This window comes from Pseudoliparis swirei, chromosome 9 (assembly GCF_029220125.1).
Source record: "Pseudoliparis swirei isolate HS2019 ecotype Mariana Trench chromosome 9, NWPU_hadal_v1, whole genome shotgun sequence".
NCBI lineage: Eukaryota > Metazoa > Chordata > Actinopteri > Perciformes > Liparidae > Pseudoliparis > Pseudoliparis swirei.
In genome coordinates this window covers 10,855,772-10,878,681 of record NC_079396.1, presented here as the reverse complement: position 1 = coordinate 10,878,681, position 22,910 = coordinate 10,855,772, and the positions used below count along the sequence as shown (strand labels likewise).

At 41.0% G+C, this 22,910-nt stretch overlaps 1 protein-coding gene across 4 annotated transcripts in view; it reads left to right on the top strand.

Moving 5' to 3' along the window:
* Positions 1-22,910, top strand: part of cntn3a.1 (contactin 3a, tandem duplicate 1) — a 76,724-nt gene that overhangs the window by 5,621 nt on the left and 48,193 nt on the right. For 2 of the 4 annotated variants that reach the window (XM_056423609.1, XM_056423608.1), the window contains exons 1-4: positions 1,139-1,173; positions 1,482-1,614; positions 11,541-11,673; positions 14,892-15,067. In XM_056423609.1, the coding sequence (XP_056279584.1) occupies positions 1,560-1,614; positions 11,541-11,673; positions 14,892-15,067 (364 nt within the window). In that variant the 5' untranslated portion in view covers positions 1,139-1,173; positions 1,482-1,559. Of the gene's footprint in view, positions 1-1,138; positions 1,174-1,481; positions 1,615-11,540; positions 11,674-14,891; positions 15,068-22,910 lie in introns of those variants that run through there. The other 2 variants (XM_056423607.1, XM_056423605.1) reach the window with 1 other exon arrangement.

The window sequence follows — 22,910 nt, the reverse complement described above, 5'->3', positions numbered from 1 at the left end:
AGACTGCCAATCCCAAGGACTCTCATTGAAAGCATCTTTACAAGCTTAGTTGAGAAAACAATTACTGAACCGTTTAAAAAAAACATAAAGCGGTGAGTTTCAGGCTCCTCTTTTTCTGTTTGTCATTTAGTGAAGTAATTTATTCACAATTAATTAAGAACACTCCAAAAATATCCAGGAGCACAAGAAGGGATTAGAAGCCACTCTGTTTTTATTATTTTGTAAAGCTAACGTTTACTCGTGGCATCGGTGTCCTCATAACGGCGAGATAAGTTGGTAACTAAGGTGACACCGGTAACCATATCTTCTTGATGATATTTATAGGGGAAACGTGTTTCCTTTGTTATAGTTTAGTACAAGCAAAAGGAAGAGGAGTGTTGGCGAACGTGTCAGCGACGCAGTTGATATATTCACGTGAGCATCAGTATGCTCCATCATGCCTTTCAGTGGTGTGAAGATAAGAGCCGTAAAAGATAACTGGAAACTATGAAAGTGTAATCTCTCAGTTGTCTTGCTCTTTTTTTTCCGCACTTGCCTTTTGATGGACTACTGTATGTTGCGAGTAATTCTTTCCTCATTAATTTCAGCATGCTGGTGGTGTGTAGTCAGAGGAAACTGCCCATCAGTCAGTTAAATGTCCCGGAGTCAGTGAGCAAAGACGACGGCTAATTTCCTCTCTCCATCCGGTCCCACTCCATAACCATCCTATCATATGCAAACATGTATCTGCTGCTTTATCAGAAAGGATCATCGCTATCAATATGTCGGCGAACAGAGTATTTAGACAAAAAAAATACATCACTGTTTACCAGTGACAGAAGGAATCCGTCTCATTATCATTTCACAACTTTTTTTCAGAACTTAATTTGAGCCTAAGCAGGGATAATTTACGCTTTAGTCCTTGAGAAAATCAATTGTTTGAGTCTCCCAGGGGACTGACAATAGGTTTGCCCTGCCTTCAGTCATCATGTCAGAAATACATAATCCCTCCAGCTCTGATGAATTCGAGGAGCCGGGACAGTGCTTTGTTACATGCCAGGGAAGTGTGACAAGCAGCTTGCTTTTTGTTTTGTCTCAGCAGGTTGAAGTACAAGCAATCCCTTTATGTTTCTCTTGCAGACATGATCCCTCTTTTTAAGCACACTTAAGCAAGCGCTACTGCACAAGTGTTCGGTAAGTGCTTGGCTTGGACAAATCATTTCATGTGTTTGCGGGAGACGGAGCGGTTTCTTGATTATACTTACAAATATAGATTGCACCCAGGCTATTAGTCCCTGCAATTCAAAATAGAACTGCTTTTGTCAACTGTCGCCCTGCCATGAAAAGTGTTTGTAAAGATTAGTTGTTATTTGATAAGATCTTCTTTTAACCATCCTTTTATGTTTCATATCAAGCAAGTAATTTCCAAGCAAACATGGACAGTTACTTTCCACAACGGTTGTGTCTAATGGCTTACTCTTCTTTTTCCTTTCATTTGACAGAAGAACGGTGAAAGTGCTGGAAAAGACGAAGCCAAGATTCTACACACCTGTGAGCCTGTATTGACCTGGGCTATTAAAATGGAGTTGCTATGGAAACTTATACTTCTGCTGTCATTGGTGGAGTGTCTGGCAGGTAAGCCTCCCAAACATGCACTTTCTTATGTTGTTAATATAGGGGTTATGACTTGTTTGTTATAGATATTTATTTTGTTGTGAAATACAGAACAGATGACACTTAAAAGTGACATGGATAATGAAAATATGTTATGGCAAAGAGTGCCCAAAGCTTTCCGACCGATTTTACAATCCGCGGTAAAGATTCACCTTGGTGTCAGCAAAAGGCAGCAAATCAACATTCCTTCAGTTCTGCATAGCAGCTATCTCTCTTTTTGTTCTTCTCCCAGCGACAGTAAATCCTGATGGAAGAAGAATAAGCCAGGTCTCTGTCGCTGAGAGACGGTCTCTATCGAGCAGTTGAATGTGTAGTCATTCATTTTAAAGAGACCCTCAATTGTTACTCCTAATTGAGATTGCACTGGCAGTAGTGCAGACATCTTGTCATTGATCTTGCCTTTAATGAGAGACCTAATTCTCCTCTCTTAAAAAATGTTCAGGGTCAAATGCTAATTCTCTTCACGATGTCACCGTCTGAAGATGAATCGGGGCTTCGTCGCATGAGCACGGTATCTTGAGGAACGAGTAATCTTTCATGTTGCCATGCTTCAGATCAGCAAACCCCTCCTTACAGCTTACAGGACCGACAATAATTAGTGTGTGTGTGTGTGTGTGTGTTCTTGAAACTGCCACAAATTCTTTTGTGCATGTGTCTCTCTTTTCAAATGCACAACAGCAAGTTGGCACCTAAATTTGCCGACATGGCAATTAGTATCACTTATCACTAAATCAGTGGATGTCTAACGCTTTCCTCAGGGAACTCTGCCTCATTATAGGATTAGGAAGGCAGGTCTGGATCAAATATAGAATATACAGACAAGAGAATGTTTTCAACATCGGTGCAAATCCCACCAACAAGCTGACAGAGTTCTGATCTCAGACACGCCGCCTCCAAGACACAATTCAAGTCTGCAGTCTGTACCAAAGATCACAGCCACAAAACATACTCTTGCAACCACGAGGTGCAAAAATAACCTGCATCCAGGGTTATGTATTGACGGCAGATTAGTGCTTAACAAAGGAGCGGCGGTTAAATGGTTTCTGAAAAGCAAAGTGTTGCACGGCCCTTGCCTCACACTCTCAGTGGGTATAAAAGCATAACTTAGCATTAATATTCAGCATCCTACATATGCTCTGCTTGCAAGACAAGTATGGCGCAACATAGCGATGGAACGCCAAAGCCCTGTTTTTAGTATGCGGCCCTGCATTGCTGGTTGAGAGAGAGCTTGTGTGAGGAAGTTAGATCTTCTAGTTTATTCATCCAGATGTGGACGCATGTTTTTTTCCAGTTGGCATTGGCTGTGTGGGAGAGCAATGGGGCCAAGAGGAAGTCACTCCCACAGCGCATGGCGAGTTCATGTGAAGTTTACCAGCCCCCCCCCCCCCGTTGCTCATTGCTCCCAGAGGGTCTGATCGGCCCGAGGCCGGTGTGTGCTCCGGTTGTACGCTTGCATAAATGTACGGGTAAGAGAAAGAGCGAGGGAGCAGAGAAGAGGCGTTGTACAGCTGGATGCGGTTTTCCTCCCTTCCCCCGTACACACACACACACACACACACACACACACTGCTAACCTTCACACAGAAAGACACTTCCATCAGTGGGTCAACTCCCTCTGACAGAAGTGGTTGTGTCAACCTGGTTGGTAGAGCAACTCATTTAGGGCTGCAACAACGAATCGTAAAAATCGATTATTAAAACAGTTGGCAACGAATTTCATTATTGATTCGTTGTGTCGCGAGATTATTACGGCACTCAATAAGTTGGGAAGTATAAAAAAAGTTGAGTTGAGCGCAGATCGTCGCAGGAAAAAAAATAGCGGCGAGGAGGGAGAGACGGAACGCTGCGTTGTGAGAGCCAATCAGCGCCGAGCTGCTCCTCCGTTGGTGAATCTAATTGGCTGCTGCTGCTCTCTTGGCGCTGGAAGCAGAAGTCATTCACGCAGTCGGAGTGACATTCACGGAGCTGAGTGCGCCTACGGGTGATGTCATGAACCCAGACACCAGGGCGCTACATGTTACCACATGTGTGGCATTTCCACAAGAAGTATAACGTAGAAAAAGTGGTTATTTATTCCGTGGCGGAAAATATTTTTCCACGGAGCAAAGCAACGGAGATAAGCCACGCCCCCTCACCGACACGTATGACGCGGTTAACCCACAAATAGTCGGCTGAGTAAACTCAGGCGAGTAAAACGCTGTCAGTTCTGTTTGTGACAGGGTTCATACACATGCTGACCAGTGAACAGGGTTCATCCACATGCTGACCAATGAACAGGGTTCATCCACATGCTGACCAATGAACAGGGTTCATCCACATGCTGACCAATGAACAGACTTCATCCACATGCTGACCAATGAACAGGGTTCATCCACATGCTGACCAATGAACAGGGTTCATCCACATGCTGACCAATGAACAGGGTTCATCCACATGCTGACCAATGAACAGACTTCATCCACATGCTGACCAATGAACAGGGTTCATCCACATGCTGACCAATGAACAGGGTTCATCCACATGCTGACCAGTGAACAGGGTTCATCCACATGCTGACCAATGAACAGGGTTCATCCACATGCTGACCAGTGAACAAGGTTCATACACATGACCAGTGAACAGGGTTCATTCACATGCTGACTAGTGAACAGGGTTCATCCACATGCTGACCAGTGAACAAGGTTCATACACATGCTGACCAGTGGATCTCCAGGACCTTTCCATGACTTTAAACCAAATTTCCATGATTACACATTTTGTGAAAACTCTGTGTATACTGTACATGACAAAGTGAGAAGATGTAGTATTTAAACTAACAATGAGAATTCCAAAGCATACAGTATATATACCGTGTAAATTAACATTTGAATATAACACATTTGCATTACTTTTCCAAAAATGTTGGGATTTTATTTTTTTCAATTTTTCTAGGCCTGCTAATAGCCATTTAAAAATTCCAAGACTTTTCCAGGTTTCCCATGACCGTACGGACCCTGTTTTGAATAAAGGGTTGAAAATTACAGTTTTCTTGTTTTCTTATCCGATTAATCGAAAAAATAATCAACACTTTAATCGATTATCAAAATAATTGTTAGTTGTTAGAAGAGATGTGTTCTGTTCAATTGAGACTGCAATATTGAAAACATTTTTTTATAAATAATAAATCAAAGAGACAGCTTACAACAATGTGTTCATGAAGAAAATATAATCCCCTGCTCTTAAATTTGCTTCACATATTACCTTTAACTACACAACCACTTTCCAAAAACGTAAATAATTTGATGAAAAACATATTGACTCAAAAACATTTTCCAACACGCTCACTGGATTTACAAGCATCTGCAGTCTGAGAAACATCTAGTTTGTATTGAAGAGCTACAATTTAGCGACACTTCAAACAGAAATGCAAACAATTCCAGGAAGATATTAGCGCTAAGGGTCTGACCGGCAGTCAAATGTTTTGTGCTTTCAGAATTAATACGGAAAAAATCTTACATTGCCAATTGAGTGCATATCAACCGTTTCAGAGAAGTAATGCTTATTAATGTTTAATATGAGGAAAAATCAACACAATATTTGACTTGTCAAAAGCAGAGTGCTATCATTAGCAGATGTCCAGTGTTGAGAAAGAAACCTCAGGCAGTGTTTGTTTATTGGCCAATCAGAAATAAGTATTCAATAAAGCAGTAATGAGTCCTTATTGTGCCACAGTCACACACATTTAACAAAAAAACGCTTACGTGACGGTTTCATTGAATGAGTTGCGTTTGTGGTTGTGCAACTGGATTCCTGTAAACCTTAAAGGATACGTTCACATTTCATATTTCCACCTGAATACAACACTGACATGTCTACTCTACTTGTACATTATATGCATTTATTAGGCACTCTCTACCATAGGTGTCAATGCTGGTAGTGAAATATCTTCATCTTTGTAACAACACACACGGGACAACCACATTATGATTACTGATTAATTTTGCATCATGTCTATGGATAGTCTGACTTGTATAAATGTGAAGGTATCCTTTGATATGACGCAGCCAGCGGTCACCCAAATCAATACTAAGAAGACATGACTTGTACCAACCCACTGTTCATTCAAATGAAGATGCTTTATAATCTCCTGGAACTACTTTGACTTTTCTCTGTGTGCATCCCCGAGTCGGCTGGAGTTTCAAATATTGACTTACCTCATTGATTCATCCGAATATGGCAAAGCCTTTTTAGGAATCCTTAAGCAAGGATTTTATTTCGTCTTTGAAGTTCTGTTTATCTGAAGATGAGGAATATTCCCCATTGAATCTTCCTCTCACAGCTGTCTGTATTTTCACTTCAACCAGGGTTGACAAATCATTCAATTTAAATGCTTTTAATTATAGATCTATGATAATTAATATGTACTGGGTGTTTTTACATCACGATCAATTAAACAGCAGTACCGTATATACAGTATGAGTGTCAGGATACATCCCAATAGCCTTGGAGACTGCTGCGAGCTGCTTTTACTGACACATGTCAGTGTCTTCTGATGCTGACGTTACTAGTCTGTAAAGATGACTCATCATTAATGTGAACATTATACCTGTGTTATCTTAGATGTGAGCAGGAACAAGACACTCTTATCACAAGATTTATATTCATCAGAAAGCATTAAATATTTATTGCCAGCATCACCGCAATCACTCGCACTCACAGTATCTTAATTAGAGAGTTTACAAGTGTGTGGGTTGGTGGTTATATTTTGGACGGATTGATGTTGCATTGGATAAAAGATATTTACAGTAGAGGAAGGATTAGCTGACGAATGGATTAGTCGATCGACTAGTTTTGATTTATCGTTAAATTAATCTTTCATGTAAAAATGGCAACATTTTGTTTTCACCCTAAAAAATTTATATTGACTGCTTTTTTTTAGATGATGATAAACTGAATAGCTTGGGAATTTGAACAGACAAAACAAGACATTTAAAGACACCACTTTGGAATGGGATGGACATTTTTCACTATTTTCTGACATTTTATAACAATCGATTTAATTTTATTAATTCATAGAATGATTAAAACGAATTGTTAGTTCTAACCCTAGTACCACAATCCAAACAGCATCTTCGCGAAATAAACTATTAGTGGTGAAAACAAGCATTTAGTATGTCAGGAAACATGGTACCGTTCTAAATCATGAAGGTTTCCATTAGTGCACACTGTTGCAGTACGCAAGTGACAAATAACCTTCTAACCAATCTTTAGGAGGAAACGGTTGCAATATTACAACAATTGGACAAATGGCTTTTCCCTGAAGAAATATGTTTATGGGTTTATGTCGACATTCAACAAAGAACAACAACAACAAATAGCTTTAATTTTCCTTTCCCATAAATGGAGTTGGACCTAATCAATTCTGTGTTTCCCCAGTGAACATGGCATTGGATACCTTGGGTACAAGGGTCTTATTGAATTTCAGATGCACTTTGATTAGCTTGAGAATGGTGTGACATGGTTGAGTATTGGTTGGGAATGTGTCGGCTGCATTCCTTTCCTTACAGACTGTCACTAAAAATGTGATTAATTAAATTATTGAGGGTCTGCACGACGGTACAGTACCCCCAGGCTGATAGTCATAGAAGTGAAGAATGCCCTTGTACTATTTCCTTTGTATGTTTCTAATATATCTTCTTACTACTTTTTTGGTACTGGAATCACACAAATGTGTCCATCTCCAATAATTATTGAACCTTTTTCCTAATTTTACTGAAGAAATGTTAAAATATTAATGCTTTTATTACTTATAGCTTAATGTTGCTATATTTCAAGGGCCTTTTAAAAAAACAAGTTCCACAGAAATTCCAAATATGCAAAGGAGTGGGATTGAATCTTTGCTCAAACCAACTTCAACTATCCTTTTGCTCTGGAGTAACATTTGCGGCCCCTGAATCGGAGACCTTAAAGGTGTACCTTATCGGCCTGGACAGAGGGGGAAGATGCTTTAAAAAGCAAGATTGGCTTTTTATTTTTATTTGATGCATAAAACCCTGAGCTGAAACGAATGGATTTGGGACCTCGCAAACGACCGATACCTCCCCCACACCTGACTCCCCATGTGCCTGTTTATTCATGCTGAGGTAAGCTGGAGGAATTCATTTGCTGTCAGCGAGTATTGAATTTGAGATTAGTTTTTATTGCACCCCCCTAAACAGCTCCCTCTGCCTTGCACTTGTGCTTCGATGCTGAGTCTTGTGTTGTCTGAAGAGCCTTCAAAAAGCAGCTGCATCTGGCAGCAGGTGACAGATATGAGTGTAGGCGGCCCACTGTCAGACCCTTTCATCATGACCTCGATCTCTGTCCTGCAGCCTTGGGCAGTCAACTTCCTGTTAGGTTTCTTAATTAGTACATTTCACTGTGTGTGTTTTCCCCATTATATTGCTGCCTGTGTTCTGGGCTGCTCGGTGTTGGATCTGCCGTTAGATTCTGGTTTCAACATCATTTATTGATTCCCTCCAGTCTGTCAATTTGAGTGTGCATGTTGACGTTTAACAGATGCCTTTCCAATATGCATCTACGATCTGGTGAAGCCAACTGGTATGGCAACAAATGAAGATCTTCCTGAAAAAGAATTCCCTCAATGTCCCATACCTGTAGATCACAGTCTAGTAGTGTGTCGCACCACTGTGTTTGATTACCAAAAAGTGGGCTAAAAAAAATATTCTCCTTTTTCCTGCTGCATCTTACATCGCCTCCCATGACGGCAACACAGGAGTTTCATGGAGTTTGCATCAGTTTGAGCTGAGCCCCCAGGCACAGCCTCCGGAGCTCAATCCGTTCTCATTATTCTGACACTTGGTCACCATTATTATCGGCTAGGAGCTGCCAGGGTGCTACCAAAGACCAGAACCAAAAGCACAGGCTTCAACCAAATATCTACGTTGGTCACATGCGTTATTGCAGCCTGGGGAGAGGTCATGTCTTCAGTTGTTGTGTGTGTGTGTGTGTGCCTGTGTGCGTCCGCACGTCTGTGACTGAGCAAGCGTGCATCTTTTATGTCTGCAGCAGCAAGCTGCACAACATTTTTAATAACCAGTTATGGCTTCATGTTCATGGACCTCTCGTGGCTGGGGGGACTCACCTGGCTGAGAGAGATCTGCACTCTAAGTGCACCTTTCTCGTTGAGCATTGAGTTAGGTGTTTGCATTGCAGTCATTTTAGGGATTGATTGTTAGTGCAATGCACACCAAGGCAAATGTGTTCTGACAGATGCGGTTCAGCACCATTCGGTTGTCGTAGGAGTCAAACAAGTGGTTCCGTTGAACGGTTGTTCGTGTTTTAAGCATAGCAACAGCAGGGCGCAAGTGATAAGTGTGAGGTCCAACACATAAAATAAGCACCATGAATCACGTACCATTCCTAATCCGGTGGTGATTCTAAATGCGATGAGGATGAGCAAGAGCAGCGACGGAGCAGCATTTTCTTTTTACAGTTTCCATGCATTCACGAGTTGTTGGCACAACACCGGCAGCAGCCCTGAATAATAAAGCGACTGGTCATAAAAACAATAACAGCATGGTATTTACAATATACATTTATTTCAATATGATAACCTTCATGAACTAAAGTTGTTACACTTGAACAGTATATTTCAACAATTGTTTCATACAGTATCTACAGTAACGGTAGAATTGAACTCCTTTACAATGTGTCCGTCTTTAACATTATTCCCTGTAGTAAACACTACATACGTGATGAATGAATCCTATGCCATTTGATGCAGCGTGGGAGAACAAACTCACGAGATGGAACAAACGCAATACTGAAAAATGTATTTGTTAAAATGATTCGTTCAAAATCTACAATTAATTTGGGATATGAAATATACATTTTAAATCGCACAATTTTGTCTTTGGGTTCTGACTTTTGAATCGATGCAACTTAAAGTGCTAATTCATAACTAAAGAGCTGGATCATGTTGTGGGACTCCCAGCTGAATTCAAGCATGTTTAAAAAATGATGCCGAATGCAAATGTTTATGACTTGGTAGCCGGACTCATTTATAAATGTAATAGGGAAGAGTGATTCATCGCATATTTATTGCAGGCGTCATCATTCTTCCTAGTTTGTGTACAACAAGTGTGAATGTTTGTGTTGCAGTATGGAAGAGATGTCTTCTGGTAATCACTCGTCTCTCAAAGCTGTTTCGAGGGACACACTTCATCTAACAAAGATTATAATTAGGCGGCCTTTTATTCTGTGTAACTTTCTGAGAGGTTTATCCTTGTGGAGAGGAACAATCAGTGTACAAGGTCCCTTGTCAAACATCCCCACCCTCTCAGAGTTATTTTGGGTATTGAGGATAAACTTGTACTCCCATGGCGCCAGCGACTTGAAAAGGATACCTGCCTCTCGTATAACTTAGTTACCATGCCTACAGACTCTTCCCACTTCTTTGTCATTAAAGAAGCGCAAATGTATTCTGACAAATACAAGGGAATTCTCTTCCTTCTCGGAAAGAAGTGTTTACTTCTGTGAAGAGTTGACTACCCCATGGGTCACTGTGACTGTGGGCTGTGCTTTCACAACATGCATTCCCTATTGAGCCTGGGTAATTAACAAGGAAACGCATGTCAAACTAGACATGCAGCTTGTTGTCTTTGTTGGTGCAAAGAAAATGCCATGTATCCCTCACATTTGGAGTTATGGCACTAATCTATTTGCTGTGCTATATTGTATGATTAAAAGTATTTCTTTCTTGCAGAACACCACTTGATGACTAATAATGATAATACAAACTGTAAATGCATGGCATGTATGCAGAAAAACAGTTTAATTATCATTCAAGGTATTTGCAAGCTGCACTGGTGATTTGTTGTATAACTGCAAACCATGTTTTTGATGCATTATAAACATTTTATAATGCATTATAATGTGCTTTATATAATTCACTGTATAATTTGAGTTGTCAATACTCTTAAAATATGAATAATTATTTAGAACAATAATCAAAACGCATTAGAAAATATTTTATAATTAATTATTATTAGGTAAAGTATCTTATATCAATATTGCTGGTCACTCACTGATAATAGTGCATTATAATTCACATATCTTTAATACATTATGATAATTTCCCTGTTTTAATGCATTGTATCGTATTACGTCATCATTGTTTCATATAATTAACACATACAATGTTTGACTTTAAATTTAGCACATTACCTCTCTTTGTGAGTTATAATCACATTGTTATCATTTTAATGTGTATATACAATCCTTCCATCAACAAAACATTGCTCTAAGTAGATTATAATGTAATAACGTAGTATGTATTTTTATTGCATTATAGACATGAGCGTTATAGAAGTGTATTATAAATAATTCTAGGAGGTTCGGATGAAATATAGAAGTCAGTTTGAAGTGGAATACAAACCATTTGGAAGGAGTACAAGAGTTGGTTTTAATTTTGTATTATAGGAAGAATAACAATCCTTCAAGTATTTTCCTCAAATGTTGGGAATGATTTCCTTCTTTCTCCATCTGAGTCACACGGGGCATGTGCATTTGTGATATTGGGCTTTACAAAATAAATTGAATTGAATTGAATGGCTCAAATGAGAGGGGCCGATTTGAAATGACACCATATTACTCTCAGCTTTTGTTGTGGCATTTTATTTAAATTGTCCTATTGATTGACGTCCCCTGCGAAGATGGTGATACGTTTGAAGGGTTAAAATGAAATTGTGACAAGTCTGTACATTAAGATGTTCCTTGTGCTGCACTGTTTTTCCGTTTGCTTCCTTACAGTCTAAGCCTGCAATATCTACTTGACAGCAGAACAAATGGTTTTCATGCTCACCAGGACATGAACGCTGATGTATTTGTGTTGGTTCTCCACCCAGGAAGCGGAGTCTTGCTGAGGCCCGTGTTCACCAAACAACCCGGCAGTGTGGTCTTTCCCCTTCGACCGGGGGAGAATCGCAGAGAGGTGGTGTTTAGCTGTGAGGCCCAGGGACACCCGCCACCCTTCTACAGGTAACATCTCCAGGCATTGCTTTACAGGTTTGGTCCTGCAGAACTTTCGCAGAGCTTTGAAGTGCAGATAATTTACAAAACAAATGAGATTGGATTTAATGCCCTGGGAAAAGTGGCGATTGGTCGACCTTATGGCTCGCTGCTGCTCACCGCCTGCAGCAGTTGGCGTCCCTGTCAGTCATGGTTAATTTGAGAATGACGAATTAATTGGGCTCAGTTGTTGATCTATTGTATATTCGCCTTGGCGGGTGGGAGGGGGGGGGGGGACATTGATCCGCTGTAGATTCCCTTTTAGAGCTTCCTGTCATCGGTATCACTGACCATTGGAAAGATCTAGTGACTCAAGAGAATCATGCCCCTAAACTCTGCTGCCGTCATGACAGAGATTGAGTGTGGAGGAAAACGCCAGTGGAGTGTGTTTCACATACCAGAGATGATGGGGCAGAAGATGCCCTCCCATATCACAGCCTCGGGACAGCGACAGTTACATTTGATGTGCAGCATCACTGCCCACGGCTGCACCCAGATTGCCACAGGGCATCTGATGATGCTGATGATGTTATCACACGATTCAAATCACTTGATGGACTAAGGTGCACAGACAGAAATGCTCTTCATTGTGCTTGCTCGGTACTCGATTGTGTTGGAAAGAAGTTGGTACCCACTTCCCCTGCAGCTAAAATGATAACGAATGGAAACGAATGACGAACAATGATTTGCTTTAAAGTGTATCGAGCGCATAAGCTATTCATTTATAAGCTATCAAATGAGGCCACATAGCTGTTGTGCTCCTGTCAGTCTAATTAAATGCAAATTGCAAAGCCAAGCATTTAATGTGTAATAGGTTGAAACGATCCTTCATAATATCAGCATATGCAGCCGTTAATGTAGCTTGAAGATCCTTGGTGTTATGCCTAATGGGCACAAATTGAAATGAATGTTCACGATCTTATCACTGGGATCGACTGGAATACTTATTAAGCAATCAGTCGCTATTTCACCATCTGGGTAGTCCTAGTTTTTAAAGTGAAAACCAGTTCATATCTGCAAGTTTCTTTGCCCTTCTGAGTTGAAGTTCTGGGAGCTTGTTCGGCTCCATATCTAATCAAACTTTGCTTTAATGAGCTCTTTAATTACTGCAGTGCCACAAACTGTGGCAGCTGATGTAGCCCATTAAGACGAGGTTTTCAGATTGATCACAAGCTGTCCTGATGGGCCTGGTATTCAGATGGACATAATGCTGTGTTGCTAGTTCAGTCGGCATACATCATAGGGCCGTCGTCTCCTTTGCAATTTCCTTTTCCTAACCAAAGGTTACTTCTGCCAGATTTGGAAAGGAGTTGAGGATCTTTGTGAGGAGCAGCAGCAGGACACCATATGCCGAGTGGCTCTTCACTGCTTCCTTTGAAGGCAGGTCTATTTCAGAGTCCCCAAGGACAAATTCATTTGCCCAAGACTACCCAAAGACTCCAACCACATGAAGCCCCCACTCCAAGTTGCCACCATGCACCCTTGATTTGTCTCATCTGCAGCTCTTGGACCAGTTCCAGCTGCAAACCCAAATCACTAAATCAAACTAATCAGCCAATCTGCCATTGAGCACCGCTCTGCTGCATATGTCCCTCCATTCCCTCCCTTAAACCCTGCCCGCCGCTGCCTTTGTCTTAATCCTAACCAGTGAAGGAGGAGGAAGAAGGTCAGAAATAGAAAACCCCAAGTCTCCTTTTTCTCAAAGAGGTTTGAAAATCTAATCAAGACCAATGAGCTAATATTCAACTTAAAGTGTGCCTATTTTCCTCCAAAGAAAAGCTTTTTCTAGAGTCTCCTTTTGCAAGTGCCACTTTTCGTCTTTGTCTTTGTTTACTCTCTTATTTTTTCTCCTCATTTTCTTTCCCATTGACTATTGTTTTTTTCCTGGGCACAATACAGACAATTTCAACAGCCTATTTCTGCAAAACAATTCTTTTGTGTTTTTCTGTTTTATAGTCTGTAACTGTCTTCTAGTCTCCATAATCAGTGAGGAGATTAATATCATCACATGTTTTACTCGGTTGAACTGGCAACAACTCAGCAGGTTTTCTGAGACCATAAGCTTTAATTATGCAAAGTGAACGTTTCATCTCCAAAATCAAGCCACACGGAAATCTTATGTAGTTAAAAACTGATTGTTAGCAACTCAAAACTTGCTGTTCTCTCTCTTCCCCATGTATATATATATAATTACATACATTAGTCAACTATAACTGATCACATGATCAAATGTCAGACTGACTTGATATTTGCAGGCTATGCAGCATTCCTGAAAGTCAATCGAAGGTGCATTTACAAACATTTGAAACTATTTATGAGAGATAACTTTACTTTCTTTCTTTTTTTTCTTTACATGTGAGCCATGAACTCCCTGTTGATTGTTGTTATTTTTTAATAACGAAACAATTTGTAAAGTCTATCAGTATGAGCACTATGAATGAATCATTCATCATCCTAGACATTTAATAATACTTGTAACTGAGAATTTACTACAATTATGGTTTGTAGAAATGTGATGAATAAGCAGTATTGACGCTACAAATATTCATATAAAATATCTATTGGAGAAACTCGCCAATTAAAACGGTAGGTGAAACTGCACTTTTTCATATTTAGCATCAACATGTCTTATTACCGATATGCAAATGAGTGTTTCTACATTATGGCTAACAGAGTGGAAATGAGATCAATAATGCCGAATCATCAAGCTTTCTGAATCTGATGAAAAGAACGCAGATGGACGTTTCTGTCTCCGTGCGCACATCATTTCAGTCGTGAATCTGCACAGAGCTGGATGAATCCGGCCCCTGGTGCTTGCCCCCCTCTGTCTGATAATCACGTTGATTGGAGGGGAGGTTTTTGATTCGTGGGGAAAGAGGCACACTCATGTGGTTGTCATTGATGGAGAAACGGGCTAAAAAACAAGGGAAATGCCAGAGGAATATAGAGCATTTGATTGGTGAGTAAGAGATGTATCCTTTGAGTTCTATTCATTTGGGTTTTGTCTGTTTTATCCATAATAGAGCTGTTTGGTCAAAGTTCAGGCTCCTGGTTTTCTCTATTTGACATTAATTGGACTTTTTGCAACAGCATCAGTTAGTCTGAACAATAGGTCAAACAACATACAGGCCATCTTTATTCTTTGTATTAAGGATGTGTTTTTGTGTGTGTCATGCTTACATTCACAGGTGGAAGCTCAATGAATCTTTCATCCTGCCCAGACCAGGGTCACGCTACTCTCTCATGGGAGGAAACCTACGCATCAGCCATCTGAACAAAGAGGAAGATGTTGGCATCTACCAGTGCCTGGCATCAAACTCTTTTGGCACCATCGTCAGCAGGGAGGCCAGTCTGCATGTTGCATGTAAGTCCATATTATTTTTCACCAAACAATTTGTCGTATCAAAATGATTTGTAACATGAACAGATGATCATGACCACAGGCCCAGGACACAAAGTCAGCAGCTGTGCCCTCCCCAAGCATAGTCTGGTTGCACAATAGCAACATGCTACACACCAACCCCAAAGTAGCCTGTACTTACTTTGAAATTGTATTTATTTCTTTGACATGTTGAATCCCTGCCATTTGTGGCCCGTAGTTTTATAAACGCCACGTACAGCAAAGTGTATGTTAACATGTGAAAAGACACCTTCATTTAAATTAAACCAACACAATGAACCACAGAGAAGAAGATCACCGGCTTTCTATCAAGTTGCCTCTAAGTCATTATTGGATTGGATTGGATTCAATTTATTGTCATTGCTAGAGTACAGCTACAGAGGCAACGAAATGGCAAGAAAGGATGAAGATTACAGCATAACATGAGGGGAGAGAGCACATAAGCACATACATTTTAAACATGACTTGCAACATAGAGATGGGGGGAGGGGGGGGGGGTGATCTAAGCCCAGCCATTGGGGGGCAGAAGGTAACCAGCACAGACAAGCAGCCAGCCGGTCCAGCAGCCATTACGGCGCCAGTCACAGACCCCGTCTCGTCACACTGGGGGTACGAAGCAGGCGAAGGCGTGGGATTGGGGTGAGGGTAGTGAATGCATATCAGTGTGTTGAAAGTTCGTGTGTGAGTGGCCTGGTATGTCGTCCTCCCCCAGGCCACAACAGACAGAGTTCTCAGTCCGCAAGATGGTCGTTGCCATGGAGATAGCCTTGAAAGGTCCTGGGGAGACAACAACCACAGGTGTCTGTGGATAGGGGGACGGGAATGAGAGAGATTCTCACTTCAGCGATCTTCAGGGGAGTTGTTGTTCCAGTAACGGCCTCGGCCAAGGCCCGTTCTAGTTGAGGGAGCCGAAAGCAGATAAGATTGGGATTGTTTGGTCTTCCAGTAGCTGCATTCAATTTGCGCAACTACTATCCCTTCATTTTCCTCCCATTGTCCAATAGGTTTTCAAATCGATCCAATTCATTTGCAGAGCCGTCAGCTTCTCCACGATGTTATCATTCTGGCGGTTTAATGCCCACAGTGAGTGCCAACAACTCTACCCAGCGCATTCGGGCAGCCTTAGGGGGCTTTTAACAGCTGTCACCGTTTCCTTAATTTTCCGATAAACCAGGGCAGCGCCAAATCCAAACAGCAGAAATCCTGTAATCATAGTTCCGAATAGGTAGACGTCTTCTACGTCCTCCACGGAAAGGGCCGCTAGGAACACGACACGCCGACGCTCCCACGCGTCCATCGTGTAACCAGCTGCCAACGTCCCGGCAGGGCGGGCAGGTTCCCGAACCCGAGCTTCTCGTCGAGAAGATGGTGTCAATTGCGTTGAGAGTCCAGTTGATCAAATCCATGGTTTTTAGTTCGAAGAGCGTCTCTCAAGTATAAAACAAGACATGACGATAGGAGCCAAGCAGGGAAGGTCATGGGGAGGAGAGGGAGAGAAAAATGCGACTGCCTTCGGAGAGAGACAAACGAGATTATGTGATTATGATTGTGAGTTAATCGGCTAATTTACAAAGCATTCAAACTATTTAATTATCATTTTTGAAATAATGTTTGCTCCAAATTTACATTACAAAAATGATAATTAATCATAAGACCAATTCAGGGCCCCTCAAGGCCTCAGTAAGTTCCCACTTCGCCCATGCGGTAATGTGTCGATGATTTTGAATAGCCAAAAGTGCCACTTTATAATTTTGTTTTGTTGTCTTGAGCAATTTAGTGTTATTTTCAGTCTTGTTATTTCACTTGCTATTTCACGCGGTTCTTTTGAGATCATCTGAGTCTTTGTTTGCCTTGGAAAGTAAAGGTTTCATTAAACATCAGAAGTTGTGGTTCACTAAAAGTATAATGACCCAGTAGGATTCTCTGGAAATTGTTTGTTGTCAGACTTGATCTTCTCGAACAAAACAACAGCCAGTAGCTAGCGACTCTTCCAGTCGGCCTATACCGTTAAAGTTACTAATGAGAAAACCCACATTAACTGCCGATGTTCCTGTCATGCTTTTATTCTTTCACCCTGATTTGAAGCTCCAGTGCTGGTGTTTACTCTATTAAACGTCCCACACCCCTGTGATGAGTGAGTTGTGGGCCTTGACAGCCCAGTATAGTTGATGCTTTACAGCCTTCATGCATCACATTTTATAAGACGAGCGTCTAAGGCGTCTCTGATGGCAAGGTGAACTTGAGGCCCCACTCTTGATGGCCGGCCCGTATCAAATGACAGTCCTGATATCTGTGAACAGATGGTGCAGCTAGATTGGATTCTGATGTCTGTGTCTCTGCCATAGCAGACCCAGAAATGATCCTTGGCAGGGAGAGCACTGACGTATCCATCTCGCCACAACTTGGTGCTTCTTTGTCACCAAGCAGTATTGCATCTTAGGCATTTCGTGCAAATCGGTGCCTGGAGTTGCCATCAAGCTGTTCATCATGTTCACATTTCAAGGCCTGACCTGAACTGTATGTAATTGTGATTAGTCTCATCCGTTTCCTGGGCCTGACCTGAGACCCGCTGCTTTTGTCAACAGATGAGGACAAACATCAGTGCTGATATGTCGTACATCTTATTTATTGCTCTTGACTTAATTAATTCTGCTCCATGATTGAGCGGGTCTCAAGCCAGGGGAATCATTCATGGAAGAGCAGCCTGTCGGGAGAGTCAGTCCTGTGTCATTTGTAACAGACTCTGACTCAGAGTAACTCAATCTGCTCCTTCAAAGACGAAGAGTTGCACCTCCTCACTCTGTGAGACAAAGGCCAAAGTAAAGGCCATTAATAAACTAATCACACAGCTCTACAGTAATGTGTACAGGTTAATCCCATTAGCTCTGGTAGTCTAAAACCAAGGCGTTTGGGCACTGTAACAGTGTTGTCTATATCTGGGCTTTATTCATGGAAGTCCTTGCTGATAAGGCAAACATAGCAATGCTTAGGATTTGCGAAAATATCAATGTCTAGGATTTGCACAAACTAGTGATGTCACATATCATCAGACTTGTATTGCATGCATGTGTGGTGCATAGCCTACATGTTTAATCCTCTAGAGGACGGATGATGTAACGGTATCTGTTGCCATCTGGTAGGAGTTTAAAGCTCTAAAAGTATAAAGGTTCTTGATCCTCTTGACCATACAGACTTAAATGTTGAAAAGGTTCTGCTCGCCTGCTGGCACTGCTGGAAGGAATAATCTAGTTGGTTATTGAGCCAGATTGGATTTTCTAATCTCGGAGGAATATCTTTGGAGTAACTAAGGATTTACACTGAGGCAAGATGCAACATTATGCAACAGATCCCAAGGTCTGCCAAATAGGCAACGTGTATAAGACGCCTGCCTGAAGAGGGAACATGCCACCGCCCCAATGCTGTGCTGCTCATGGAGCCACAAGGGCAACGGAGTGTTTAATGGAGGGTGAAATAGCTGTATTTATGAAAGCAATGCATGATGGGACTCCCTTGTATCTTGGTTCTCATGATTTCTCATATCAAATTTCGTCTTGTAATTGCACACAATTTGCATTTTTTCTCTTACTGGTCTAAACTAACTGTCTTATCTGTATAATTACTTTGCAAGACTTCTATTGCTTTTTTTTCTTTTCTTCTGGCCTCTCTCATTTCCATCAGCTGTGTGCTCTTTAATTTATTTTGCCTGGGTTGAAAATGAAGTCTGCTTTGAGCTGGAGAGCATCCGAGGAAGGCACAATGGCATTTATGGTCAACGCTGTGATGCTAGGTGCTCAATCTGGGCTTCACATCCTCTTGGGGGGGGGGGGGGGGGGGGGCGTGGACATATTCTGAATGCAGCGCTTCACAGCAGTGTTGTAATTGTCAGGAGACATCAGCAGGAGCGCTCTGTAAGAATTAGGCTCCTTTGATGTTTATCATTCCTCAAATGTCATGCGTCACTCACTGTTCACTGCATGATGCTTCTCTGATAACACATGAGAGGTGAGCTGAGGGAAGCGAGAAGCAGACATAGATACTTAGATAGTTTTCCATTTCTTTGTTTTACCTTTATGTCGAGTTGTTCATTGCAGCTTTTTGGTGACTTATATTTTACCGGTAATTAAGTTCACACAGCTTTACTTGGTGATTAGTAACCCTTCACTCTAAAACATCAATTTGTTTTATTCTCACGAAATTCCAAAAGCTTTTGACTTGTCTATTATAGCTCTTGTACTTGGCTGCATGTCAGAGTTTTCTATCAGGACTGAATGCAAATGTTTTTCTGTTCCTACCCAAAACCACATTCTGTCCTTGATGTTGCATGTTTAATGACACATTTAATGTGTGTTTGTTGCAATGAGAAAGTAGACATTTCAGTGATGAATTATGTTTAGCAAAATCTTGCAGAATTTAAATAAATCATGTATCCTAATAAAAAAAAGACCCAAAGGGGTCTAGTCATGACAACATTACTTTTTAAGCAATATGCAACAATCACACAAACACCATCCAAAGGTGATACAAACAACAACAAAACACACAAAATAAAGTGATGGATGACACAACTTTGGTTTGCTAAGAAAAGTGAGGTTGCTGTTTTATATGTGTTTATATCATGTTTTTGGCATTTTTCTATTTCTATGTAGTTTTCTTTTATTCATCACTGTAAGGATGTCACTGTCCGTTGGTTGTCCATGTAAACAACATCTTTAATTGTCTGGATGAAAGCCTAAGAGTTTGTATTTCATTATTATTATTTATTTGGCTTTGTGTATATCATATACAGATTGGTCAGCACACATTAGAAATACGGAATAAACCCTGAATAAAGGCAAATTATATCATAGCTGGAAATGTTTAAATAAAGCCCATTTTGGAAAGTTTTTAAAACTCTTTATGCCTCTTGTCCAGTGGTTAGGTGACACGTATAACCAATTCCCCTCGAGCTCACACTCTAACAGAATGGCTTACTTTTTTCTTCTCGGCAATCACCTCATTTATTGCAGTGGGTCACATTGATAAAGCTAGCCCAAAAATGCAAATTCACATCCAATTTCATGGATCTGAAAGCACTCCAAAAAGCCTGAACCCTGCCATGGAGAAGCACATGGAGGTGCAGAGCCGTGATGGGCTTGATAAGATGATCCACGGGGTGCAGAACAGCTTGGGTTGTCAGGCATTGTTGGCTTTTAGTGTGTCTAGCTCATTTACGCTCCGCCATCCTCCAAAGGAATATTGATCAGGGGCACTTCACTCTCCGTCCTGTGAGTTGAGCAACTCTGCTATTTTCTAATCAAAATAGTTCAATGTGTTCCTGTGTGCTGTGCCGACTGATGGACAGGGAATGGTGCGCGGCACCCACTATCTGGCCCTGTGTTTCTGTGTATTTCTGGTTACATATTTGATTTGATACACAGTTTTTCAAACCCAATGTCGTGCTCCCTCCAGAAACTACACACACAGATGCTTGTTTGGAGCAGATGGCTCATGTGAGCTGTTTCCCTTTGTGGAACAGAGTGGATAAGAGGAGTTGCATGGCAATCGTGCGAACCGCTTAATCAGGGGAGACCGTTTCATCCGTGAATTAAGTTTGTTCTTCTTCCTAAGCTGAGAACTTTCTTCAACTGTGCAGTTGTTAAACTGACATTAAAATAAAGTCCGTTTTATTTTCGAGTTAACATTGTTCTAATGCACGTGTAATGCGTCCCAACGAATGTACATATGGTTGCAACAACATTGTATTTAAAAGTCAGCAGACATATAAAGTAAGTGATTGTCTGGTATTGCGAGAATGTTGTATGTTTATGTATCATATTTGGTATTTTATTTCATTCCTCGTTCTTACTATTTCTATTTGATCAAATGTGTTCATTGTTTTCACTTTATTTATTATCTTGCCTTATGCCTGTCCTTTGTAAATCACTTTGTTATTGCTAGTTTATTACATTCAAATGTTTTAGAAAAAACAAACTGCAGACTCCTGAAGCCAGAAGACAAACATAGACCTATTTTCTGTCTCAGGAACCACACATTGTACACACAAATTGTAACATAACAGTTTTTGCAGCGAATCTGAAACCACAGACGACCAACAGTGGATAGTGTATTATTTCTTATCAGCATTCAGATGACAGCAGTGTGCAGAATATTACCTCAAACAAAACGATTCACAACATCAAGCCATTCAGAGGCAGTGCTGCTGCTGCCGCTGCTGCACACACCGTCTGACTCAGCAGGCAGAGAGCCCTGCCGGAGCAGTTCCAGTTGAACATGTTATCAGATCGTCTGTTTGCCTCCTCACAAATCCTCAACTTAAAAAGACGGCCTCATTTGGAGACTCGTAGATCTATGGCAGTGTCAGCGTGTCATTTGGGCTGTTCCTCCATCGCATTGGATTGTTATGACATGTTGTACATATACTTATGCAGGTTGGCATTTGTGGTTTTGAGAGAAATGTCCCAACAACATAGGTCCTTTTGTCACGGTCAGAAAAACCCTGTCTGAATTCCGTTTTTTATCAACCCATTATAAGCAATATGGATTACCTGGGAGTTCATGCAAAAGTATTGATCAATAAAATGAATTTGAATGGAAAACATTAATTGACATGTTATTTAATTGAGGATATGTAAACTGAAATGACTTATGCTAGTAGGACATAACACAAGCAGGACTACCGATCTATTAAAGTAATGGAAGATACAATAGCACTGCTGAAACTAGTATGTAGTCTTTTATAGGGCATGGGTTACCGTGACAACGGAGGTGGTACACATTATACCCACGAATCATCAGCATATTGGCATTCATCACAAAGCACTCAAAGTGCAGAATAACTTAGCAGCTGGTGTGGCTGCAAGTATTGTTTATTTTGTTAGTTAGTCTACATATATTAAAATAAAACTGATGAATTAAGATGGAACTTAAAAGTGTTTTGATCAGCCAACAGAAAGACGAAGTTATCGCTGCCGCTCTGAGATTCCAATGCTGGTTATTAATATCTGCGAGCAATGGCTTTTACCAAGTCTCTGCTTAAATTTGATTTCAGTTTGAAGTTTGTCTGTGAAAGCAAGATTAAATAAAACATTTACATTTACAAACATGTTTTATTGTGGTTAACTCTCTCGCTAGTGTTACATTAAGGCACAACGATGAACAGGAACATCGGCAGAGACCTGAACAGGAATGCTTTTACTAGTATTTCCAACATACAAAGCCTGAAATAAAAATGTAGAAATGTTTTGATCCATTCATATTTATGGATACATTAATACATTTCTCACATTCACTTTGTATTTACTTAGAGGAATCTGCAGTAAAGATGGGTGGCTGGTCCAGAGGGACCCGACTGCTCAATCTGTTCATCCACTGAGAGGCTTCATGCTATTGTTACCCATGGATCAGACATAGATTTAGAATTGGCCACTGAGGCGTCCGCACAATCTGTCTGCACCAAATATGAAAATAACTTAATTATCTCCTCGTTAATTTGCTAAATCATTTGTGAACCTCCACAAAAACCTGCTTTCAATTTCGATAATGTACTCGCAGTTCTGCCGAATGCAGTTTTCCATTACTCGCTAGGTCTGCAAAAATCACGTAATGTATTTATTATACGCGGCGCACCCTGCTGTGCGGTACACAGGAGGTGTCAGTTTTGCATTCTTTGTCCCTGGTTTTGTCTCGATTACGTCGTCATATGGGAGCCACCTATTTGGCTCCACTGCTTGCGATATCTCCAAGAGCCACGGCAGGCGAGAAAAGGCAGAATGTTCACGGATTGCTGTCTCTATTTGCTTTTTCTCAG